General features: G+C 39.1%; 1 protein-coding gene across 2 annotated transcripts in view; it reads left to right on the forward strand.

Moving 5' to 3' along the window:
• Nucleotides 1-18597, forward strand: part of LOC124289424 (prothoracicostatic peptides-like) — a 52746-nt gene extending 34149 nt beyond the window's left edge. For both annotated transcript variants that reach the window (XM_046726042.1, XM_046726043.1), the window contains 2 exons: nucleotides 1232-1771; nucleotides 17958-18597. In XM_046726042.1, the coding sequence (XP_046581998.1) occupies nucleotides 1246-1771; nucleotides 17958-18040 (609 nt within the window). In that variant the 5' untranslated portion in view covers nucleotides 1232-1245 and the 3' untranslated portion in view covers nucleotides 18041-18597. The remainder of the gene's footprint in view (nucleotides 1-1231; nucleotides 1772-17957) is intronic.
• The last annotated feature ends 3059 nt before the right edge of the window (nucleotides 18598-21656 follow it).

Here is a 21656-nt window from a genome sequence, read left to right on the forward strand (position 1 = left end):
CCAAACCATTGGAATATTTATAGAGAATATTATACGAGGTCTCATTACATACGAATTATACAAAACGAGTGTCCTTCCTATAGTATCTGACCGATCGAAAGCGAGGTCAGAAACCATAGGAAGGTCCCGAGTTTTGTATAATTCGTATGTAATGAGACCGAGTGTGGTATTTTATTTATTGCCCACGTATTTACAAGCATTAGATTGACAAAATAGCGAATTTTTTTTATTTTTATGGTTTCCAACCCACACCGGTTTGATAAATTGGTTGCAGAAGAGTTTTGTACTGTAGTACAATATTTGCACACTGTAATGACGTCACTGCCTTGGTAACCGTCGTCACGATGCATGTCAGTTGTCATCGCCTCATACAGCCTCCTACAGTAAACTACTCCGTAGCACCCCGTTGCTTCATTCGGCTAACATCACTGGTGGAAACATTGCGTTTATGTTTTTCGACGGATATAATGTCTCAGTTCGACTCACAATTAAACAGCGACACGGCAACGTTCGCAATGTTTACATTCCCATAATGCATATAAGCTTGTAGAATGAATGAATTCACGTGTTTGTTATGAATGAAAAAATAGTTACGTCAGAATGTGACCTAATTGAGAGGTCATCGGTTATCCAATCAAATCGTTAGAATCTCAGGTCAAGTCGTTACGACACAGGTCAACGCGATACGACACTCGTGTGACGTACGAGATTAGTATGCAACTACCCATACGTTGACCACGTGGGTAATAAATGATGATATTACATTACATGTATATTTCTTTTGTGACCTCTTCTCCACTATTCATCTTCCCAGTGACTCGTGAAGATCCGGGTTCAAATTGGTCTTCCGAAACCCATGCTTGTCGTAAGAGGCGACTGACAGGATCAGGTGTTTCAATACAAAGAACCCTTGACGATCCGGGTTAGAATTGATCTTCAGTAACTCATGCTTGTCGTACGGGATCGGGTGGTCAGGCTCGCTGACTTGGTGGACACATGTCATGGTATCCCAATTGCGTAGATCGAAGATCATGCTATTGATATCTGGATTGTCTGGTTCAGACTCGATTATTTACAGACAGCCGCCAAATAGCTGGAATATAGCTGGAGTGCGGCGTTAAACACGAAACCAACAAAACACCTTCCCAGTAGGTCAGAAACTTTTCAACATGTAACTATTCAACATTACAAAAGGAATCATCTTTGACATGTTCTCTGATCTCTGTTCCAGAACCCAATTGCCCCATGGATCTGAAAAGTTTCTTCTGCCTTATCCTCCCCACACTCGCCACCCTCCAGTTGTCCTTGGCAGAGGACCCCAGTCTGGTGGAAGGGGTGAAGCCAGTCAGTGAGGCAGGGCAGAGATCCTTACAGGACAGTGACAGTGCCGCTGACAAACGACAGTGGTCTAATTTCCATAGTTGGGGCAAACGATGGGGCAATTTTGGAACATGGGGCAAGAAATGGGCATCGTCTGACTTTCCTGCCTGGGGAAAACGATGGTCCGGATCATCGTTCACGTCTTGGGGCAAGAGGCACGCTTCTCCAGAGGAGCAAAAAAGGAACTGGAACCAATTTATCACTTGGGGAAAAAGGAATTGGCACGCTCTCACTTCATGGGGCAAACGTTCACAGGACAAGACTGAAAAGAAATGGAACACTCTTCCCACTTGGGGCAAACGGGCAGGCTGGGACAATGGCTTCGCTTCATGGGGCAAACGCGACGAGGTCGATGTTAGGGACCAGTTGATTAAATTGTTCGATGAAAGCGGTAAGTAATGCTTTATCTTACTATACATCTACATGGGAGGTGGGGTGGCTTTGATGCTGAAACTTTGACTCATGGCGCCGGGAAACAGGGTTGACTCACTGCACGGGCGAGAGTGTTGTAAAGCGAATTCAAATTACATTCATTGTTACATACACCCACCAAAATTTAATTCAAAACTCAAATTATATCGCCATCACCATTACTCGTGACATCACACGAGTTTTACAAATCAGTGATAACATGATTTAATGTCGTAACATTGACAAACAATGCATACCACTCTAAGTTGCCTGGTTGGATGGGTCTTAGTTACAGCATCTCCACAATAGTGCTGATGACGTTCATTCAACTCACTGACTGACTGAGTTTGGTTTTAGGCCGCTTTTAGCAATATTCCAGCAACATCACGGCTGGGGACACCAGAAATGGACTTCACACATTTTACCCATGTGGGGATTCGAACCCGGGTCTTCGGCGTGACGAGCCAACGCTTTAACCACTAGGCTACCCCACCGCCCCAAGTTCATTCAAGCAGCCAATAACTGTAATTGCTTACGACAGCCAAAGATATGCTTGCTTTTGCGGAAAAGTCCCCATCGGATTCACAGTTCTACCAAATCTTCGATCTCAGCTCCCACTTAACCAACACTGGGAAAACTGAATAGAAGAATGAATTAAGTACAGGAATTGCAGAATGTTCATCCCATATCGAGATTGAGAAAAAAAAATCAAATGTGTCATTCATCGGATGAGAACAATATGGTACACGTGACAGTGTGCATATTTTCCATTATGAAACATCGGTGTGTAATACAAAATCAAAGATTCCTTTATGTGTAAGGACAAAATATCTGCTGTCTAAATATTTCTCTTTAACTAATGCGTATTGACACAACGTTCTGAATCTCCGTCGTAAACGTATTGTAACACCTCTGGGCTATAACAGTTCAATAACACACATGATTGGACTAACAGGCAGACATTTCTATTAGCTAAATTGAATAAATTTCAATAAATAACAGTGCACATCATGGGTTTCATTGTATCAAGTTAAATAATTGCAAACTTTTATTTGAACGAAATCTTGATGTTATGTAACAAAAGCGTGTCCGTTTTAAGTATTCAAATAAAACACAACTATTAAACATTAATGCAAACACTTAAAGCACTTAAAGCATCCTAGTGTCATCACTGGTTTTTAGTGATCCGTCTGAATAATTGTCACTGCTGTTTTGCCTTTTGCGCCGAATGGATTCTGTTTTCTACAGATAATGGAGAGTGGTTATTTTCTGGCGTTGACATTGTATATTTAGAAAAAAGGAGTAAGAGGTAGCCGTGATGGTCGTTCAACCCAAGACGAGGTTGTAGTGCACAGTGTAGTTTCGCGAGAAACTGCAACCGTATTGCAGTGTTCAACTGCATATAATCTATGTGGCGTACACACTATTTCTAAAATCACTAGACCCGTGAAGATCCAGGTTGGAATTGATCTTCAGTAACCCATGACAGGATCGGGTGGTAAGGTTGGCTGAATTGGTTGACACATGTGATCGTATCCTAATTGCGTAGATCGATCCTCATGTTGTTGATCACTGGATTGTCCACCGCCATATAGCTGGAATATTGCTGAGTATGACGTAAAACTCACTCATTCACCCTATAATCACCGCCAACACAACACTGCTTTATCAAACAGTAGTTCCAAAGGCTTATTAGTTAAACCCTACATAACTTTAAGATGTCGATGTCGATGTTGAAGTCTTTCAAGTTCAAGTGAACCTCATATTGATTGCCACTCACTGAAGGCGTTTCATCTCGCCCTGTCCCAGTCCCACTCAGAAAGACAGGCCTTCATTTCATTGAAGATTATACACAAGCTGACTGTCACGCCATCTTGATGTTGGTTCTCAGGTAGCCCTCAAACACGTGAAACTAGATCACCGCCAATAAGAACATTATCGAGAAAAGGTTACCGATCTCTATGTTCAATGCCACAGCACTACTTTCTAGGCACAAAGGTCTTTCCTTCGAGTGAGTTGAAAGATGGAGTAAATATTATTCAAGCGAAATGGGTGACCTCGTCGTGGAAGGAGTTGCTTGTTAGGCCTGCCAGAATCCAATGATCATGGGTTCAGACATCAGATTCATTACGTTTCTGTCTAATTCAGCGCTATACTCGGCGTTATATCTCATAACACATAAACGTCTACTGTATCACTCCTCTTGCATCTAACTTTCATGACGTAACGTGCCTAAACTAATTTTGAGTGAGTGAGTATGGATTTACGCCGCTTATAGCAATATTCCAGCTATATCACGACTGGGGAAACCAGAAATAGGCTTCACACATTGTACCCATATGGGGAATCGAACCCGGGACTTCGGTGTAACGAGAGAACGCTTTAACCACTGGGCTACCCCAACGCTTGAAAGCGGTGCCAAAACAAATGTGATTAAAATGAGTGCAATTTTTTCACGCCAAACTGGGTGAAACTGACTTTATACAAAAAGCCAGAGCCAGCAGTTTGTGCGAACTAAAATATTGTAGGAACATGAACGATAATTGCTACAGCGTTGCTCTATTGGCAAACACAATATCGAAATCACTGCAAACATTGTCCTTAGGGGCTTTACTATGCTGATGAGCCTTTCTTTTACTGATGCCAATCAGTTTTACCATGCCTGGAATGTTCTGTTTGGAAGTTTGCTGAGGAACCAATGCAGATCGTAAGGTACATGTAGCTGTCTGTGACTTTAGTCTCTCTGCCATGGTATCTTTAACCCTTACCGTTTAGTGTTAATATTACCTTTGGTTCTATTTTGATAGTAACATCTGCATTACTGGGTGTGGAAATCCAACGTTTGATTAAACGTTACTCACAAAACGCAAACAGTCCAAATAATATCACTGACCGTTGATTCTGTTCTCATCCTTCGTACTCTGTGAAAGCTTGACCAGTTATGTACCCAGTACTTGACTGCCAATTGGGTCTATTTTATTTCGACATTACCAATGTTGTTCATCGAGAAGAAATGTGTTTTGCAGAGCGGTCGTGGGCTCGAGGTCGTTTTGTACGAAGCGAACGTCGTGAAATTCCCATACTTTATCATAGATCTACGACAGTCGTGTGTCTGAGGCATTGCGTTCAATGCAATCTTATCGCTGTGGTGATCGTAACTGCCATACTCTTAAAACAGACTTACAACAGTCGTAAGGCTGAAGTATTCCCTACAAAGCGATCGTAGCGCTGGCGTGATCGTAACTCCCATACCTGAACGCAGATTTACGACAGGAATTATGAAGTATTACATGCAAAGCGATATTTGATCGTGATTCCCGTACCTTAACATAGGCGTGCGACAGTCGTAGCGCCACGTGGTTGGTTTCTAAATACGACACCCGTTGTAGGATCCTAACTTTGGGCGACTGTGAAGGACATTTTCACGAGTGCCATGACATTTTAGGAAATATATTATGAATGACGACAAAGATTTCTTCATGTGCAAACGGGTCTCCATTTCTTCCGCACAGAATTAACTTGAAATCAATATGTCAGCTGTTTCTTTATTGTCATTGGGTTGTCATAGTTAAGATTAATGTTATGATTGCTTAGATACACCTGTTACAGTGTTGTAATCAATTAGAATCATAGTTCAAAGTACCGCGCTACATGCCAGTCGTAATTCAACATGAAGACAAAACAGAGCCCGAAATTAATCACACTGCGTGGATACATTAAGATAAAACGTGGCTGTTAAAAGAAGTAGATCTCATAAATGAGGTGATAGATTACACACATTCATGTATGTAAATAATTAGACGTTGATTTTTACATCAAATTTGAAATTATGGTTCGTTATGAATTATGTGATTATTCTTTCGTGTTCATTAAAAGATCCGATTATCAGGAAGAGATATTTGATTTCCACGTAGCCATCGTTACGTGGCATAATGAGAAGACAATGGGAAATTTATGGTACTCATACACCAACGAAATACATTGAAATGTAGCCTGAGTATATGTGCTGCTTAAGGCAACAAACAATTTCTTTTATGCCAATTGCCTGATTTGAAGATGCATCCGGTAGAGCTCGATATTTCTCGATATGCCATCATTGATTTATCGCTATTACCTTTTTCGCTCAAATGAATCATTTGGCGAATAACCGAAAACTGGATATTCTGGCTGAAAATCTATATATTGAAAAGAGCATGTTGGTATAGCTGTATCTTTCGAGAGTACACACGTATTGACGAACTGTCGTGACATCGGTGTTAACTATTAATATTTAAGTTCTAATTATTGTCATGCAGCAACACACAATCCGTAGTGACGACTTAAATACTACACTACTACCACAGGCTTATTTGCATGGCAGTTGACTGGACTTTGTAAACAAACACGCTAACTCAGATACACGCCTTTCGGTGTTCTTCACATACATATACACATCTACCACTATGACAGAATAAGAAAGGTAAAACGATACTTCACACAAGTGAACGTATCGATAGCTCTCCGTAGAATTTCGACAACTAACATTGGAACCGTAGAACAAATGTAAGCAAAGATGAAATACGCAAACGGAAATAATTTCTGTGGCATAATATGTTCATTTAATTGTGTGGATGTGTCAGAAATTAAGCAAATGAAAAATATATAAAATATCTTCAATGGAATGTATTCATAGCAAAACATTTAGAACATTCAAGAAGGTCTATAAAATGTACGTGCTATATAGGTCAAACCTTTGATACTGTAATACTGTATGGGTTTGCATTCAAATGTAATAGCTTCAAGGATTACACTTGGGAAGACACTGAATCTTGGCATCAAAATTACATAGCCATGACAGGTTACCATTTTGTTGTTTCGAGAACAACACATGTCTTGGTCTGCACCTAGATAATACTGAGGCAAACTGTTCCTTGTCCCAATACTGGTCGTGTGGCATTTACATATTGCATTTAGCTGTTCAACCTGACGCTTTATCATACTGTTTTTGTTTCGGGGTTGAGACGGACGACCAGTATGACACGTTTCCAAGGAGCTCTTACTGAAGGATAGTTATCAGCTGGACAAATTCGCATTCTGCTTTCCGTATTATGGATATGTATAATTGTCTAATTCGAAGATGCTTGGACTACTGTAAGTACGTTATTGACTTGCGTTCTCCATCACAATATGTCTATCTTCATCTCTTGGGTGATATGAAGAAGCACAATTATGATTATTGTTAATACGACCTTCGTTTATATTCTGATATATTGTCTTATTTGGTATTAGAATCCATCGTTAGTTCGATTAATCGTTACTCACAACGACTAACCACTCCTAATAGTATCCTTGTCCGCAGTCATTCTATTGCAATCGTTAGTACTATGTGACAAGCTACACATACAATTACTCTATTTAAGGGGCTACTTCTATTCGATGTCGCCCACGGATTTTTTGAGAAGAAAGGTGTGTCATGAATCTTGAATTGGTAGTTGTGTATCCATGTGATGTATGTCAAACGAAGCTGAGACGTTTCTTGTAGGGACATCCAAATATCATGCATGGAGCCTATTTTTTAATCTTAAGGTGTACACAAGAGAACCTTTTCCATAATCATAATTAATATCTCTGTAAAGCAGAGTAATTGTACCATTCCGATAACTTCATGAACATGTGTTTATGAATCATTATCAAATATCTTGTATTCATGAAAAAGTGACGAACACATGCAAGGGCACCTCAATATGCTCTAGAACGCTGGAAATTAATTAGTTGAACCCAAGTCAAGAGCTATTACTCACAGAATCATTTTCATTTCGTCACTGAGCGCTTCTGGAATTCCATAACAGGTAACAAATACAGTGATGTAGACATAAAGCGATTTTGTTATCTCCAAGGACTAAAACAGAAACGTAAATGTTAATATTTGTCGCGAGGGTCCTGTGGTAAGCGTGACGCCTCAGATCTAAGACGCCATTGTTTTGTAGATGACCCTGCTGATCTGACGTGGTTCGTTGTCTACACTGAAGACTCCCGTTTATTCTCCCACTTACTGGAGGAAACCTGATTTGATGGCCATTCTTTTGATGAATTAAATTTACTGCCACCTTGCGAGCGATGAAAGGGCGTGATGGGATTTGGGGCGTCTGTCTGTTAGTTACTGGTGGTCAGTGCTCCCAATACGCTGATCCTCCAGTGCACAACGCTGAATAATATCGGCAAAATACACACTATTTCCAAGTTTTCGATGTTCCCCAGAAGCAATAAAATGTCTGCAATGAAAAAAATGAAAAACCAAAGTCATGTTAGCCAGGCTTGAACTTGAAGAGTGGTGCCAGATGTTCGTGAGTGGAGATAGACAATGTATCGTGTATTTGTTAGCAGCGCTAAAGTGGATGACTGTTTGAGATAAGTTTGCACCAGTTGCACGTTGTGTCAAAAGAAGACAAGAGTTAACCAGCATTTTTCCAAACATAAAAATCATACAGAAATATATATTCACTTCCAAAACTTCGATTATGCCCAAAACAGATTCCATTTTGCAAAAAGGCAAAATAGCAATGAACATTTAATGATTAGACAACACGCGCATGATGATTTAAGATTGAATATGATGCTGAATATTGTTAAGAAAGAGGCAGATTTTTCTCCCGCTAACCGAATGCATAGATGGTAAAATGTATGTCCGTTCTGATAACATTAACGTCTAAAATACGAATGTACAACATGCTGACTGGACAAAATGTACTTACTTATTGCTATGAGAAAAAATGAATCAATATATTCTACTTTACAATATGAAGTAAAATCATTTTTATATAACTGCTTTAATATGGTAATATAGCCTTCAGTGATCAAAACGACCTGTTCACAAATCACGTTTTTAGTTTACAATGCCATTCTTGACGTGTGGCTAATACCAACGCAGTTGTTATTGGAATTAACTTTTTTCATTTCGAGCCGTGTCGTGTGATCAAATAGTCTGATATTAAGGGTGTTTTTGTGTGTTATTAGCCTTGCTCCGTTCACTCATTATATTTACTGAGTTCGGGCACCTGTCACCTTTTGACAGCAGAAGCACGGGCAAGGCGTGCATAAGCCCAATAGGCGGCTCAAGTATTTGAACAGCCGACATTGAGAACCCGGATGGTGAAGTAGAGAGGTTTTCAGCTCAACCAATACCATAGTTCCTCCGACCTAACCATTGCGCAATATCTGTCTGCGGCACGCTTCTCGGTTTGTGGAGATGGAAACGTCATTTCATTTGTTAAAATCAATTTCTGGAGCCATTTTGTGGGCCCATGAGCACATGCAAAGAGCGCGGTCCATTAATAAAGATTGGATCCATATTGGACCTCTTAAGGGCATTTCTGCAACGGTGGAGATGATCTACTAATACCGCGCACTTAATGGCAAGATCTAAAGTTATGTTGTGTTGTTCAGATTTATCATCCTATAAAACAAATATCCATCATTTCATAATCATCACGAGGGAAATTTGACACGCGCTTACTTTGTATTCAATGAATTATTCATGGTTGTTTCTTTAAGAAACTTTCAATTAAGCGTTTGATAAAAGCATGTTTTGATAATTTGAAATTGAATATAAACAGTTCTTCTAAAGAAAACTATTGAAAAGGGTTTTTACCCAGCTATGTTCTCAAAGATATTCATGTGTTATCCATTCCAAGTATAAATGTATGCTGTATAAATGTATAAATGTAAGTGTTAATTAATGGGGAGAAGAATTAGATGAAGTACTTTATTTCCATTTTAAACCTATGTATAGATGTATGTTATGTGGCCTCAGTCTTCTTGTCAATTAATGGAGCGAGAAATATTTAGAGGAAATATTTTCCATTCAACCTTGGTATAAATGTATGGTATTTGTGACGCTGAACATTTTAATTCACTTTAATAAGACGATACGTTATACATAAATTTTCCAATGCTAATTTCTTATTTATCACAGGATTTGAGATAAGGGACAAAGAGAGGTGACTGAAGCAACTGAATTAAGTTTGCTTTGACTGATAGTTGTCCCAAGCCTGGGTCCCCTTTATATCTGTATCAGCTGGTAATGTATCACAACTCGCGAATGGTATTGCACATTAGAAGATGTCATTTGCGTTGATGGCAGGACTCAATTGCAGGCCGTGATCGTTCTGAAGGTGAAGCGCTGGAGCCTGTTCAGCGAGCTGTCAAAAACAGATATAATGACAGCAATTCCCGAATGCTGAACACAATCAGTGCAAAGTAACTGCATCGCATGAGCTTGATTTCAAACATTTAATTTTGAAGTATTAGAAGAATTTTATCTTTTAAACACAAATTAAATATTGATCAAACAGAAACCTTATCTGAGGTATAATAAAAGGCAGTGGTTAAAATGGCATTTGGTGGAAGAAAAATGGACTCGTTCGAAGGAAATCTCAGTTCAAACGTAATTCTGAGAAAGTCTCCCGTTCTGTTTGGTTTCTCTCTATGCCTCTAGTAACAAATACCCGCCACATCTAGAGATGAAGAAATGTTTGATTAAGTAATTCGTGGAGATGGGTCTCTGTCCCAGAGATTAGCCATTTCCGTGATCTTAGTAAGTGAATCCGAGAGCTGGCCACCAGGGGTCTATCGCACGTCCCATCCAAGTGTATCGTGATGCTAGGCCACGTGTGGGAATTCCCACAACGCGGCAGTGCTGGTTAGATGACAATACTCAGAGTCAAGTCTGACACACAAAATATGCTCATTTCCTTCAAGTAATGGAGTTTCCTTTGCTCATGTTGTTAGCGGTCTAATTCAATTGCTGTGCTTAACGGTAACGCGGTTACAATGGCGTTTGCAAGACTGACGGTAACATAAAGTCAATGGGCAGGCTTGTCTTCTCTCCCTCTGTGTTGAGAGGGTCGTTGTGAGGGTTATGAGAGATCAACTCCACTTGCTCGTGTTATCTGCTACTTGTTTGTCTCCATTTCCTCGCGCAAGTAATTGAATGAACAAAATAGGAATTTGTGGACCACGTTCACATTAATTCGACATTCGAGACGTAAGGTCGAGCAGCCTTTCAAGCTGTAATTATGTATCCAGTATATCTAGATGCATACCACTAGTGGTTCCTTTATCTAGGTAATCCACTGTTGGGAAATTGTAATTGAAAGGAGGAAAGGATAAACTTCCAGCGCAATTTCTTCATCATACAGATTAATGGTTATATTTTTTGTTCTTATTCGATTACAACTTCTTTGCTCTTTCCGATTTCGAGTGCAAGTTTGATGGTCCTGTTTCATACCAGAAAGGGCATGTAGCGAAATAACAACGACTTTTGTTGTGTGATTCTTGTTATAAGATTTTACTAACGTCGAAGTTGATTGTTTTCCAGTTTTTAGTCTTTGTGTTGTAGTTCATTCACCCTGTTCTGCACGAATATAATCAGAACTGACTGATTGACGCGACGGTCTTTTGAACATGCACCATCGATGCTGGCTCACCTGTCAAAGTTTTGACGTCATCGATGGGCCTTTATATGCACACATGCAAGGACAATATGACAGAGGCGACACTTTGTTTCAGTTTCCAGACATTCTTACGTGTCAAGGAACGCTATAGACGAAAGAACCCACTCAACGTCAGGTTAATTTTCAGGACGTTTTTAAGACTCAAACATTGTGATTTTGTTCCTCTTTGTGTTATCAAACATCAAAGTCTCAGTGAGTATTAAAGGTCATGAAATTCCGAGTTCAAGCTGTTGGACAGGCCTTGAAATACCGTCGCTGCAAATAGAGATGTCAAACTAGGGAACTGGTTACTTATACGCCAAATATAGAGTTTTCTTAACATGTCTACCATGAAACCATTGGTAACTTTTAGTAAGCTTTACTGTAATCCTAATCAAACAACTTTTGAACAAGAGTCGTGTAACGCTCTCTGATTTCTTCGAAGGAAGAGCATGTTCCTTTGTACTTTCAAACTTGTGAAATATAGACACATTAGATTAAAGCAAAACTTTCCTAAATTTTGTTAGTCACATGGATTGTATCGGAAGGAACTTGCATCTCAAATGGACATCTGAAAAATCGGACAGGCATTGAAATTCTAAGATAAAATATTCCAGGAAAATACTTATCACCAAGCTGAACATGCATCTTAATGCGATTCAGAGAATGTTTACCCACTTTAGGCATTACTAAAGGCGCATACTTCATAACCATGAAAAGAACGATTGATCAAGATTCATGCTGCAGCTACCAACATGTGTGAATGAACTATTTGGCGGTATTTATAACTGCCCGGGGTAATTTTATCATGAGCTTTTTAGATTTTTTATTCCCAAGAATTCAATTGATCGACGCAATTACTTGTCCTGGGTGTGCGGAAATGATGGACCCCATACCAAGAATACCTACTAACTTGTATATTATGTTAGGATAATGCTTTTCCTTAAATATTCAGCTAAATCGATAAGATATTTTTTTACCCTTAACAGCATCTTTTCATAGCTGGGTTCACATGTGTCTTGAAGCAGTCTATTTAAATTAATAATGCCCAATTGAGTCGTTCTCCCGCCTCCCAAGCAAGAAGTGTTCCCCTGGGCCAAGACAAAAAAAGCATCTTGGTCCGTTCAACAATAGAAAATCCGTGTCCACGATGGGAGCCTAGGTGAAAAATAAACGCAAGGCTTGTATTCTCAGATAAGCTGGGAATATTGACAAAAATGCATACATGAAGGTTAAATATTGTCTTCTATATGAGTTTACGCAAAGCAGTTCCATGGCCACAACGGTGTGAAACTTAACAAAAGGAAATCAATGAAGCATGGGAGGCAATGATGATAGTTATTAATCAAGGGATAAATATTAATGATGTTTATTGTTGCCAAGGTTATCGTAGGAAGCTGACATGAATCTCAAAAGCCATGATGTCTTTAAGCCCTCCTTCAAATACATGATATGCTTAACAAATAACCTTTTGATTTTATATATTTTTACGTTTAAACGTTTTTCTTTAGTCCATCAATTCTAATTTGCAATTATTGCATTCCAGTAAATAGGGAGAACTTTATTCAGTAAAGGGGCCACATGTCCGTTATACATCAGGTGTACAAAAAATAAAATCATAAGTGCACCGTACAACATCATGAAATGACAATTTATAATATAAGTATTCTTTGATGTTAACAATGAAATTTGATACTAACAGGTTTTGTCGCATGTAAAACAAGACGAAATGCATCATAGCAGAAAGAAGTATTCTATTCTAATATATAATTCGAGATTGCGTAATTACGGCAAAACAAAAACCGAAAACAGTGAATTACCAATTTCTCCAGAAAGGAAACCTGTTGTCACCAAAATATCAGATATTTTTGTCTCACAGATAATCTTTTCTCTGGCATTCTTCTCTTACATCCCTAACAGGTAATACGTTTTCGGTTTTTCCTCGGTGATCGGGCCCTACATTATTCTGTTAAAGTTATGTTGTTGAATATACGTCTAGGACGGATAATATACATCTTCCAGGAAGGTATATGTAGTTGATTGTCCTTCTAAGACGGATAATCTATAGTTGAAAAACTTTCTATCCCGGATAATCTCTGGTTGAACATACGTCTAGGATGGATGATCTATGGTTGAACATACATCTAAGCCAGGAAAGATATAGTTGGTTGTCCTGAGAAGGATAATCTCTGGTTGAACAAACTTCTGACACGGATAATCTAGGTTTAACATACGTCTAGGATGGATAATCTATGGTTGAACAGCTTTCTACCACGGATAATCTAGGTTGAACATACGTCTAGGAGGAATAATCTATGGTTAAACATACATCTAACACAGGAAAGATACAGTTGGTTGTCTTAAGACGGATAATCTATGGTTGAACAACCTTCTAACACGGATAGTATGTGTTGAACAGACGTCTAACACAGGCAAGTTATGGTTGGGCGTCACAGATTATCTCCGGCTGAAGGTGTTTTAGTAAAATTACCTTCATTATTTCTTGAAAGACCAAAGGTGTAAAACAAACCCCGGGTCGATGAAACACCATGCGTTACTTGAAAGCCATCCACCGATCCCTCAAACACTGCTAACCTATGGTATTCCATTGTACACTGATCATCTCAAAGCGCCTGACAACACCAGCTGACATGGAGACTCTAACAGGTCAAACTATACCCCCGTGAAGAGGCATCATGTCGTCCCTGGCGTCCATGTGGACAGTCTAAGACATGGATCGTTATCAAACCTCAGTAACATGTTCGAACAGAAATCAGCAAAGGTTAAATCGTTAAACTCCAACAGAAACCAGATGTAAAAAGAAAAATGAGATGGCTGACCGTTTTCCTGACAAGCTGTCTCACAAGGCAGCACTTGGAATGCTATGTATTTTGTTTTCACCACTCTTTCTGGTACATTTTAGGTTTTTAGGTTTTCATGTTTGTTACAGTTAGACCGTATTATTTCACTATCGACCCAAAAAACTGTAAACAGCTCAACAAATGAAAGTACAGATACGTCATGGTCGCTGGAAATCAATGAAACAAGAAATATTTTTTCGATGATGATGAATTTGACACGGGTGTCACAGTTATGTTTTGGACCTTTAGTTTGAAGTGTTTCGGCTTGTTATCTCAGGCGTTGTAATGTTAAGATGAGATTTATATTTTTTGTCAATGTTTACGACGTGCAGCGTGTTATTTTGTTTTCGCTGTCCATCCTCAGTATATTGTGTTATGGTTAACAATTTGCCGTGACAAAAGGTTTAAAAGTCCCCTTTGAACAAGCAAATTAGAACACAGACAAGTCTAAAATATTCAATAATGTATTGAACAATGAGCAAACTACAATGAATGACAATATATATTTCTAGTACAATGCAATTGAGTCACAAATCTAAAATATTGGGTCACAAATATTAGATATCAACTCACCAGAGTCTTGACATTCACAGTGAGAGCAGATATACTAACTGAAGGTAGTTTACAATGACAGTAGACGAATAGGCAAGAACGATCGGTCTTGACGATGTTGACGATGGCAGACAGATGTACATAAATCCAGTGATATGAAAAGTCCGTCGCACAACACAACAACCAGCCTTTATATAGCTCTTACACAGTTCTCGAGCATTCTAGCAAAGCTAGGCAGCACCATTATCCACTCAGAATGTTGTCGAAATCGGTGGAAAACTCCACGGCATGATGAAAGCGTAAATAAACAAGATTGCCAAGGGAGGCAACTCTGAAGCGCTATCTCAAAAGGCGTACCGCTAAGAATACTGTTGCCATTGAACATATATGGTGCGAGATGCGAGACAAAACCCACACCCAAAACTCTAAACATTGTGACCCATAACAACTATTACTCAATCAATGTGATATTACAAATTCCAAAAAACCCACTCTCATAACAGTTGTTAACCCCCTTTCAAATGATATAGTTGATTTCCCGGAAGGCAGTGACATCATAAATGTGAAAGAGAGTTACAAACACCAAAAAGTTTATAAATGTTCATATTTTGAAACTTTAAAGCCTTGCCAAGGTAAATATAGATGAATGGGTTGCTTGAGAAAAAGAATGTCTTATCCTGCCGTAGGAACTTCCTCCTCAACGTTACGATGAGGATGATCAATCACTTCCTGTAATCGATGCATGTTCCCTTTTAGACGAAGATTGTGGTGATACAATAACATGTCTGGGAGACGGAAAATAAAATTTGAGAGAACCTTCTTCAGGTCCAATCAGTGTTACCTTGGCACACGAAATTTACTCCACCCAACGTATTATGTCACAATTCCTAATATAATCTGGGGCGGTGGGGTATCCTAATGGTTAAAGCGTTCGCTCTTCACGCCGAAGATCCGGGTTCGATTCCTCACATGTCCCCCGCCGTGATATTACTGGAATATTTCTAAAAGCGACGTAAAACCAAACTCACTTACTCACTATAGAGTATATCAAGATATGGCTGAAATATTGCCGATGTGACTTTAATTTTTAACTCACTCACTCACTCACTCACTATAGAGTATGCTACAGACAACGAAGTGGGTGATCAATATACTTCTTGAGTATATTCTAGACGATGAAGGGAGTCACCAAGATCTTATGGAGTATACTCCAGATGATGTAGTTAGTCACAACATCTTTCTGGAGTATACTCCAAACGAAATAGGGAGTCACTAAAATCTTACTGGGAAACCCGATACATCGATGGCAGTCGCTAAGATTTTATGGAGTATACTCATTCCAGACGATGTATAGAGAGTGACCAACATATTTTAGGAGTATAACCCAGACGACGTTGTGAATTATCAACATCTCATGGAATATGCTCGGCGTTACACAGGCGTTATAGTGGGCTTCAAACCTATTGTGTTGTATATAGAGAATTTCACCCAAGTGTCTACTGATATCAGTTATATCGGCCCGAGTTGGTAAAGTTAATAATATCCGAGGCTTGCCGACGATATTTTTAACTTTGTCAACGAATGTGGATATATTTGAAATCAGAAGACACGAGGGTGAGATTCTATTTATCATACAAAATCACCTTCATTAGTTTTCAATGAAACATGTAAAACACTGAACACGGTACTGCCATTAGACTTGCAGTGCAGCGATGTGATAACATTGTAACGTCATCAAGTTAATGACGTCATAGCATTGTGAGACATGTAATTGATGACGTCAGGGCATTGTACAAACTCTACTGTCTAAACCATACATCCAAGGAGATATCGTTTCATCTCAAACAAGCAATATATCCAGTGAAACAGAGGTTTGAACGATAAATTCCGGACTTTGTCCTGAGTTACTGACTCCTTGTAGCGTATATACCAGACGGTGTGATTGTTTCCCAGTTGCTGCATATCCCAGGGTTACATTTGTCACATGTAGTTAGGCAGCAATGGACGGTATGATTCTGCGACAGTCAGTACATTCGAGTGTTAAAACAATGGAATTGTTTATTAAGCGTAAAACCAATAGCATCATTCTTCCACAAGATCAAGTTTGCGAATGATGTTTCTTGATTCGTAGATACAGCTGCCTCACCTCACTCACGGATATGATATAATACTAATAGAGCGCCGAGGCAGCAGTTATTTCCGGTTCTCCTTCCGTCTCATTGTCCTACTCAATAGCCTACGGTCTCCTCATTCAGCCTTATGCATGCATATCGGAATATCGACATAACGCTTCAATGTTGAACGGAATCTCCTCGAAGAAATATTTTCCAATTCAAAGAGCGAAAAAACTAAATGTTGTGAAAAAGGAAGTATAGTCCATTGAAAAACCAAACACCAAATATTTTTCGGGTCCAGTTTGGCGTATGAACGAGAGCCACAATGTTTCCTAAGACAGGGGCACGGTTCGAGGCAGAGCATGAACAGCGTATTAGCCGATAAGGGAAACAGATGACACCGGTGCCTCTTCGTCCTAAGTTATCTAGAAGCTGACTCGGTTCAGAGAAATGAACTTACTTTAAAATCAATATAAACTTACCTCTTTCTTGTTGAGTTCCCCGACCGCGTCATACCAAAAAGACGTTAAAATATGGTACTTGTTGGTCCCTGTATAGCGCTCGGCACTCATGGGTACAACACGGACTGGTCGGCTTTGAGTCAGTATAATGTGTCTGAGTGGGGTATTCATGCTTCACTGCGGCATGGTATCTCAGTGGGCACTATAAAACCAGCTTCAGTCTGGGCTAGTACAAGCAGCCGCATATACACATACACATGGATGCACGTCGTCATATGAGCGAAATATTCTCAAGTACGACGTAAACCCGAATTTCACCTTACCTCACCTCACCTTTCTTGTTGATCTACATGTACGTCTAGATGTTAAACAAAACATTGAAAATATTGACCATTCTACACCAAGTTCTTCAAAGGCATTTAGAAGTTGGACGAACAAGAATGCATGACACATTTTATGGATAACGACTTCTTTTAATTCCTTTGATAAAGTATAAATAGAAGTTGTTATCCATCAAACGTGCCATGTATTCATTTTACACCAAATGTGTCCCATATGTAAAATAGCCAAGCCTTGTTTTATAAGCCGTTGTAGATGACTGGAATATTAACCAGGTTTATTTATGCAATCTGAGTTGCTTTGCCTACGTAGATCTCAATTTCCCGGTCTGTCAACTCCTGGTTATACATTATTTTTTTTCTGTTCCAGGCGATGGCTTTCTTGACACCAAAGAACTCGGGAACTTTCTGGCTTGGATGAGTTCACTCAACAACATGGCAGCACATCCATGAACCAGTCTCGCGAGACTTAGTGAAACTTGCGAGAGTCTCGTCAGCCAGCCATTGCTGAAAAACAGTCCCTAACGATCTCGTTGCGTCAGTCCTCTATAGAAGTGAACTCTATCTCAGTGCACGGACTCTAGCGAGTCTAATCATTGCTGCAAAGACTCTAATGTTTATATGGTCCAATCAAACACAGTCTGATCAGCCGCTCGTGACGTCATCTGACTTAATCATTGCCACTGTGATTCACCTGTGATACTGCCTAGACCACGGTTCTCTCATAAAGAGTTCACTATATCAGTCTGTTCTTTGTAAATGTGCTGTTATTTCTGATTTCAAAAACAACTGCGAGCAATAAAGCGTAAGCCTATTGTAGAGAAATCGTCATTATGTCGTGGCGTGTCGGAAGTACCGATACATAATTATCAGATTACGATGAAGTTAATTTGCTGTAATGCAACATGCATGTCGCATCTTGGCCTTTGAATAGGAATCGGACTATTATGATAATAAATGAATAGAAAATGTTTTATTTTTCTGAAAGGAATAAAAGTCACAAACACTTAGGCGTTCTTCTTTAGTCACTCAACGAAACACTTCATAACGTTTGATGTTTTATATTGCGGGCTCTTCATTGATTTGTACAGTAAGCTTTAAGTCACAAAAGTAGTTCTTATTCATTGTTAACACGCTCACACCATACTATTGAAAACGGGGTCTCGCGTATATACTAATGTCTTCATATCGATCTAAACCCCACAAAGGAGGGTTTTTCACACTGTCGTGAGCGCACGGGCAGTTTAACATGTGCTCATTCATTCTAGGTTTGAGGTATTTATTTCTTTTTATTGGTACAATTTTTGAAAGAAACTGTAAGCGCATTTGTACTTCAAATCACGTGGGGCGGTGGGGGCAGCCCAGTGGTTAAAGTGTTCGCATGTTACGCTGACGGCCCGGGTTCGACTCCTCACATAGGTATACTGTGTGAAGCCCATTTATGGTGTCCCCGCCGTGATATTGCTGGAATATTGCTAAAAAGCCGTGTAAAACTACACTCACTCACTGAAATCACATAATTTCTATCGTCTTTCTGATGGATCATGTTATCAGAGATGAGGTTCACACAAATACATATGGTATGGTTTCAACATTGATTCCGATAGATAAAATCAAATCATGACATCTTATAAAAACATTTGTATAAATATTTTATGATTACATTTTCGATTGTTGATAACAAATTATGTACACTTTCAATGGACATTAACTGGCAAAGCAAAAGCTATCAATAGCAATAACACTATTGCATTCATACAAGACCGGTTTTCTTGTTAGAGGCAGAACTATTTTTGGGTCCATCAGATCTTCAAAATCTACCACTGTTTAATTGCTATTGTGCATTCATACCACCTGTTTGTCCAAAAGCAGGTCCGAGGCATCTGTGCAAATCCACAAAACATCAATTTCCAGAAAAGCCATGGTGTCTAAAAATAGTTAATTTTATTTGGTAAAGTTATTACATGTATTTTGAAACATTGATTTTACGGAAATATCTCCGATCTCCCGGATATCAAATAGCTGAACCCTTCCGCTACTCGGTCAATATTGTCCACGGTTGTTGAGGCTGGACATCAGCATGTCCGATGTCAGCACCTTTGTCATGGATTCTTGAAACGAAACGTATAAATAGTGTCATCTGAAGGATAAGGGCAAACTAAAAATATATCAGGAACGAAGGATTCTTTTATTTCACAAAGCGACAAAGAGCGTTCAGTTACACACTGATCACCCCAGAAGGACACAACCTGCCCAAAGCCCTCACGATGATGGATCGCTCACATCATTGACTTAAAAAATCCCCTTCGGTTGGGTGATTATGGAAATACTATCACAAAACCATTAACACTAATATATTCCATACTTTCATATATAATTTCATTTGCAGAAATATAACAACGCCATAATTCTTCCAATTATACATTTATGTATTATTTACATTATTTCTTCACCATGATCAAATAATGACCATAATAACATGAACCAATTAACAACGGTATTTTCTATGTAAACTCTCGACTATCGATTGAGGGGCATGACGCATGACCTCGGGGTCAGTGGTATATGTGTTTGGAACCCTACACTAATTACTGCCCGTTGTCCTAGCCTGCCTCAACCCGCCGGCAATATCAGATGGGCTTGTCCAAGGATGACACTGGAGTATTCTTTGACACAAGAAATGGTAATGCCTGTTTCACCACTTCCGTAGGAACTGAATCACCCGATACACTCATGTCATGTTAATGTAGCTTTAAACGCTCTCGACTGAGGCGACATTAAATCGTTGATGGCTCTTTGGTTTGCGTGTCTTCATTTCTCAGATGCACATCGAGGGTACTTGAACTTTTGGAAAAACAAAAACACGTTCATGTGAGTCATATCTCCAAAGAGCTCAATATAAAGGTCTTTGAAAAAAATGAAAGAAAAAAATGCAATTCTGCCAATGTCGAATCAATCCCTTGCAATCTGGGGCTTTCTAATATGAATAAAGAGCACATAATTGGATCTGGACGACCTTTAATTAATGTCGCTGCCTTGTAAAGATTTCAATCCTCATTATATTGCCATTAATAGTGTATATCGTGTCCGCCATTTACAGAATGATAAGGGCATTTGTCAAGAGGTGTCAGATTTGAGTAATAGGTAACCAATAGGGTTTAAACCACATCTCATCCATTCAGATTCTATAATCGTGACCTTTCCTCTTTAAGGTGTCAATATCGATCTGCCCTAACAACAATTCTTAAGGTAGTATATAAAAATATTCGACCTTTAAACTGATGAAAACAGGCAACAAATCTACAAATGACCACAATGTAAGCTTGTATAATCACTAGATTCGTTCTCTCAGCACATAATATTTTAATCATTTTCTGCGTTTTTACGAAGATGTACAGGAACAGGAATAGTCTAGACATAGATTCGGGGCTCATCTACAGTGCGTGACGGTGCGTTCATATGCGTTTATCTTCTTTACAAATGCGTTCGTATGAGGACAAACCTTTATGGATGAACAACTTCTTTATTCGGATGATCCAAATAAAGAAGTTGTTCATCCATAAAGTTTTGTCCTCATCTGAGTCTCCAACTTCTAGACATGCCACTCAAGGAAGAAATGCGTTCTTATATTATCCTTCTCAACGCGTTTGATACACGTTATTCATGAACGAATTAACAACAATGAATAATGTGTTCGTTCATAATGCAAAATTGAACGTGTTTCGTTCTTGTCACAGATTAGTAACTTTCCTTATATATTTAACTATAATTTTATTAATTCCTTGCTTTCAGAATACACCTACATAACAATAACAAGCAATCCTGTGGTATAAGGTGACTACACATTCCGTTATATTTCTGGAATTATTGCTGGAGCGACGTAAAACTAAACTCACTCACTTAATGAAGCTCTCCGTTATATGGTGAATTGGGACAACACAAAATAGGCTATGCTTTATTATGGAAATGCGTTTGGTAGTCTCTAGCATCGGTGCAAGTATCGGATTTTGCGACACAATGTTCAGAACAATCAAATTCTTATTTTGTTTGTTGTTTATCGCTGCACTCA

This window comes from Haliotis rubra, unplaced genomic scaffold (assembly GCF_003918875.1).
Source record: "Haliotis rubra isolate DU_JTF1 unplaced genomic scaffold, ASM391887v1 Scf440, whole genome shotgun sequence".
NCBI classification, from domain to species: Eukaryota; Metazoa; Mollusca; class Gastropoda; order Lepetellida; family Haliotidae; genus Haliotis; species Haliotis rubra.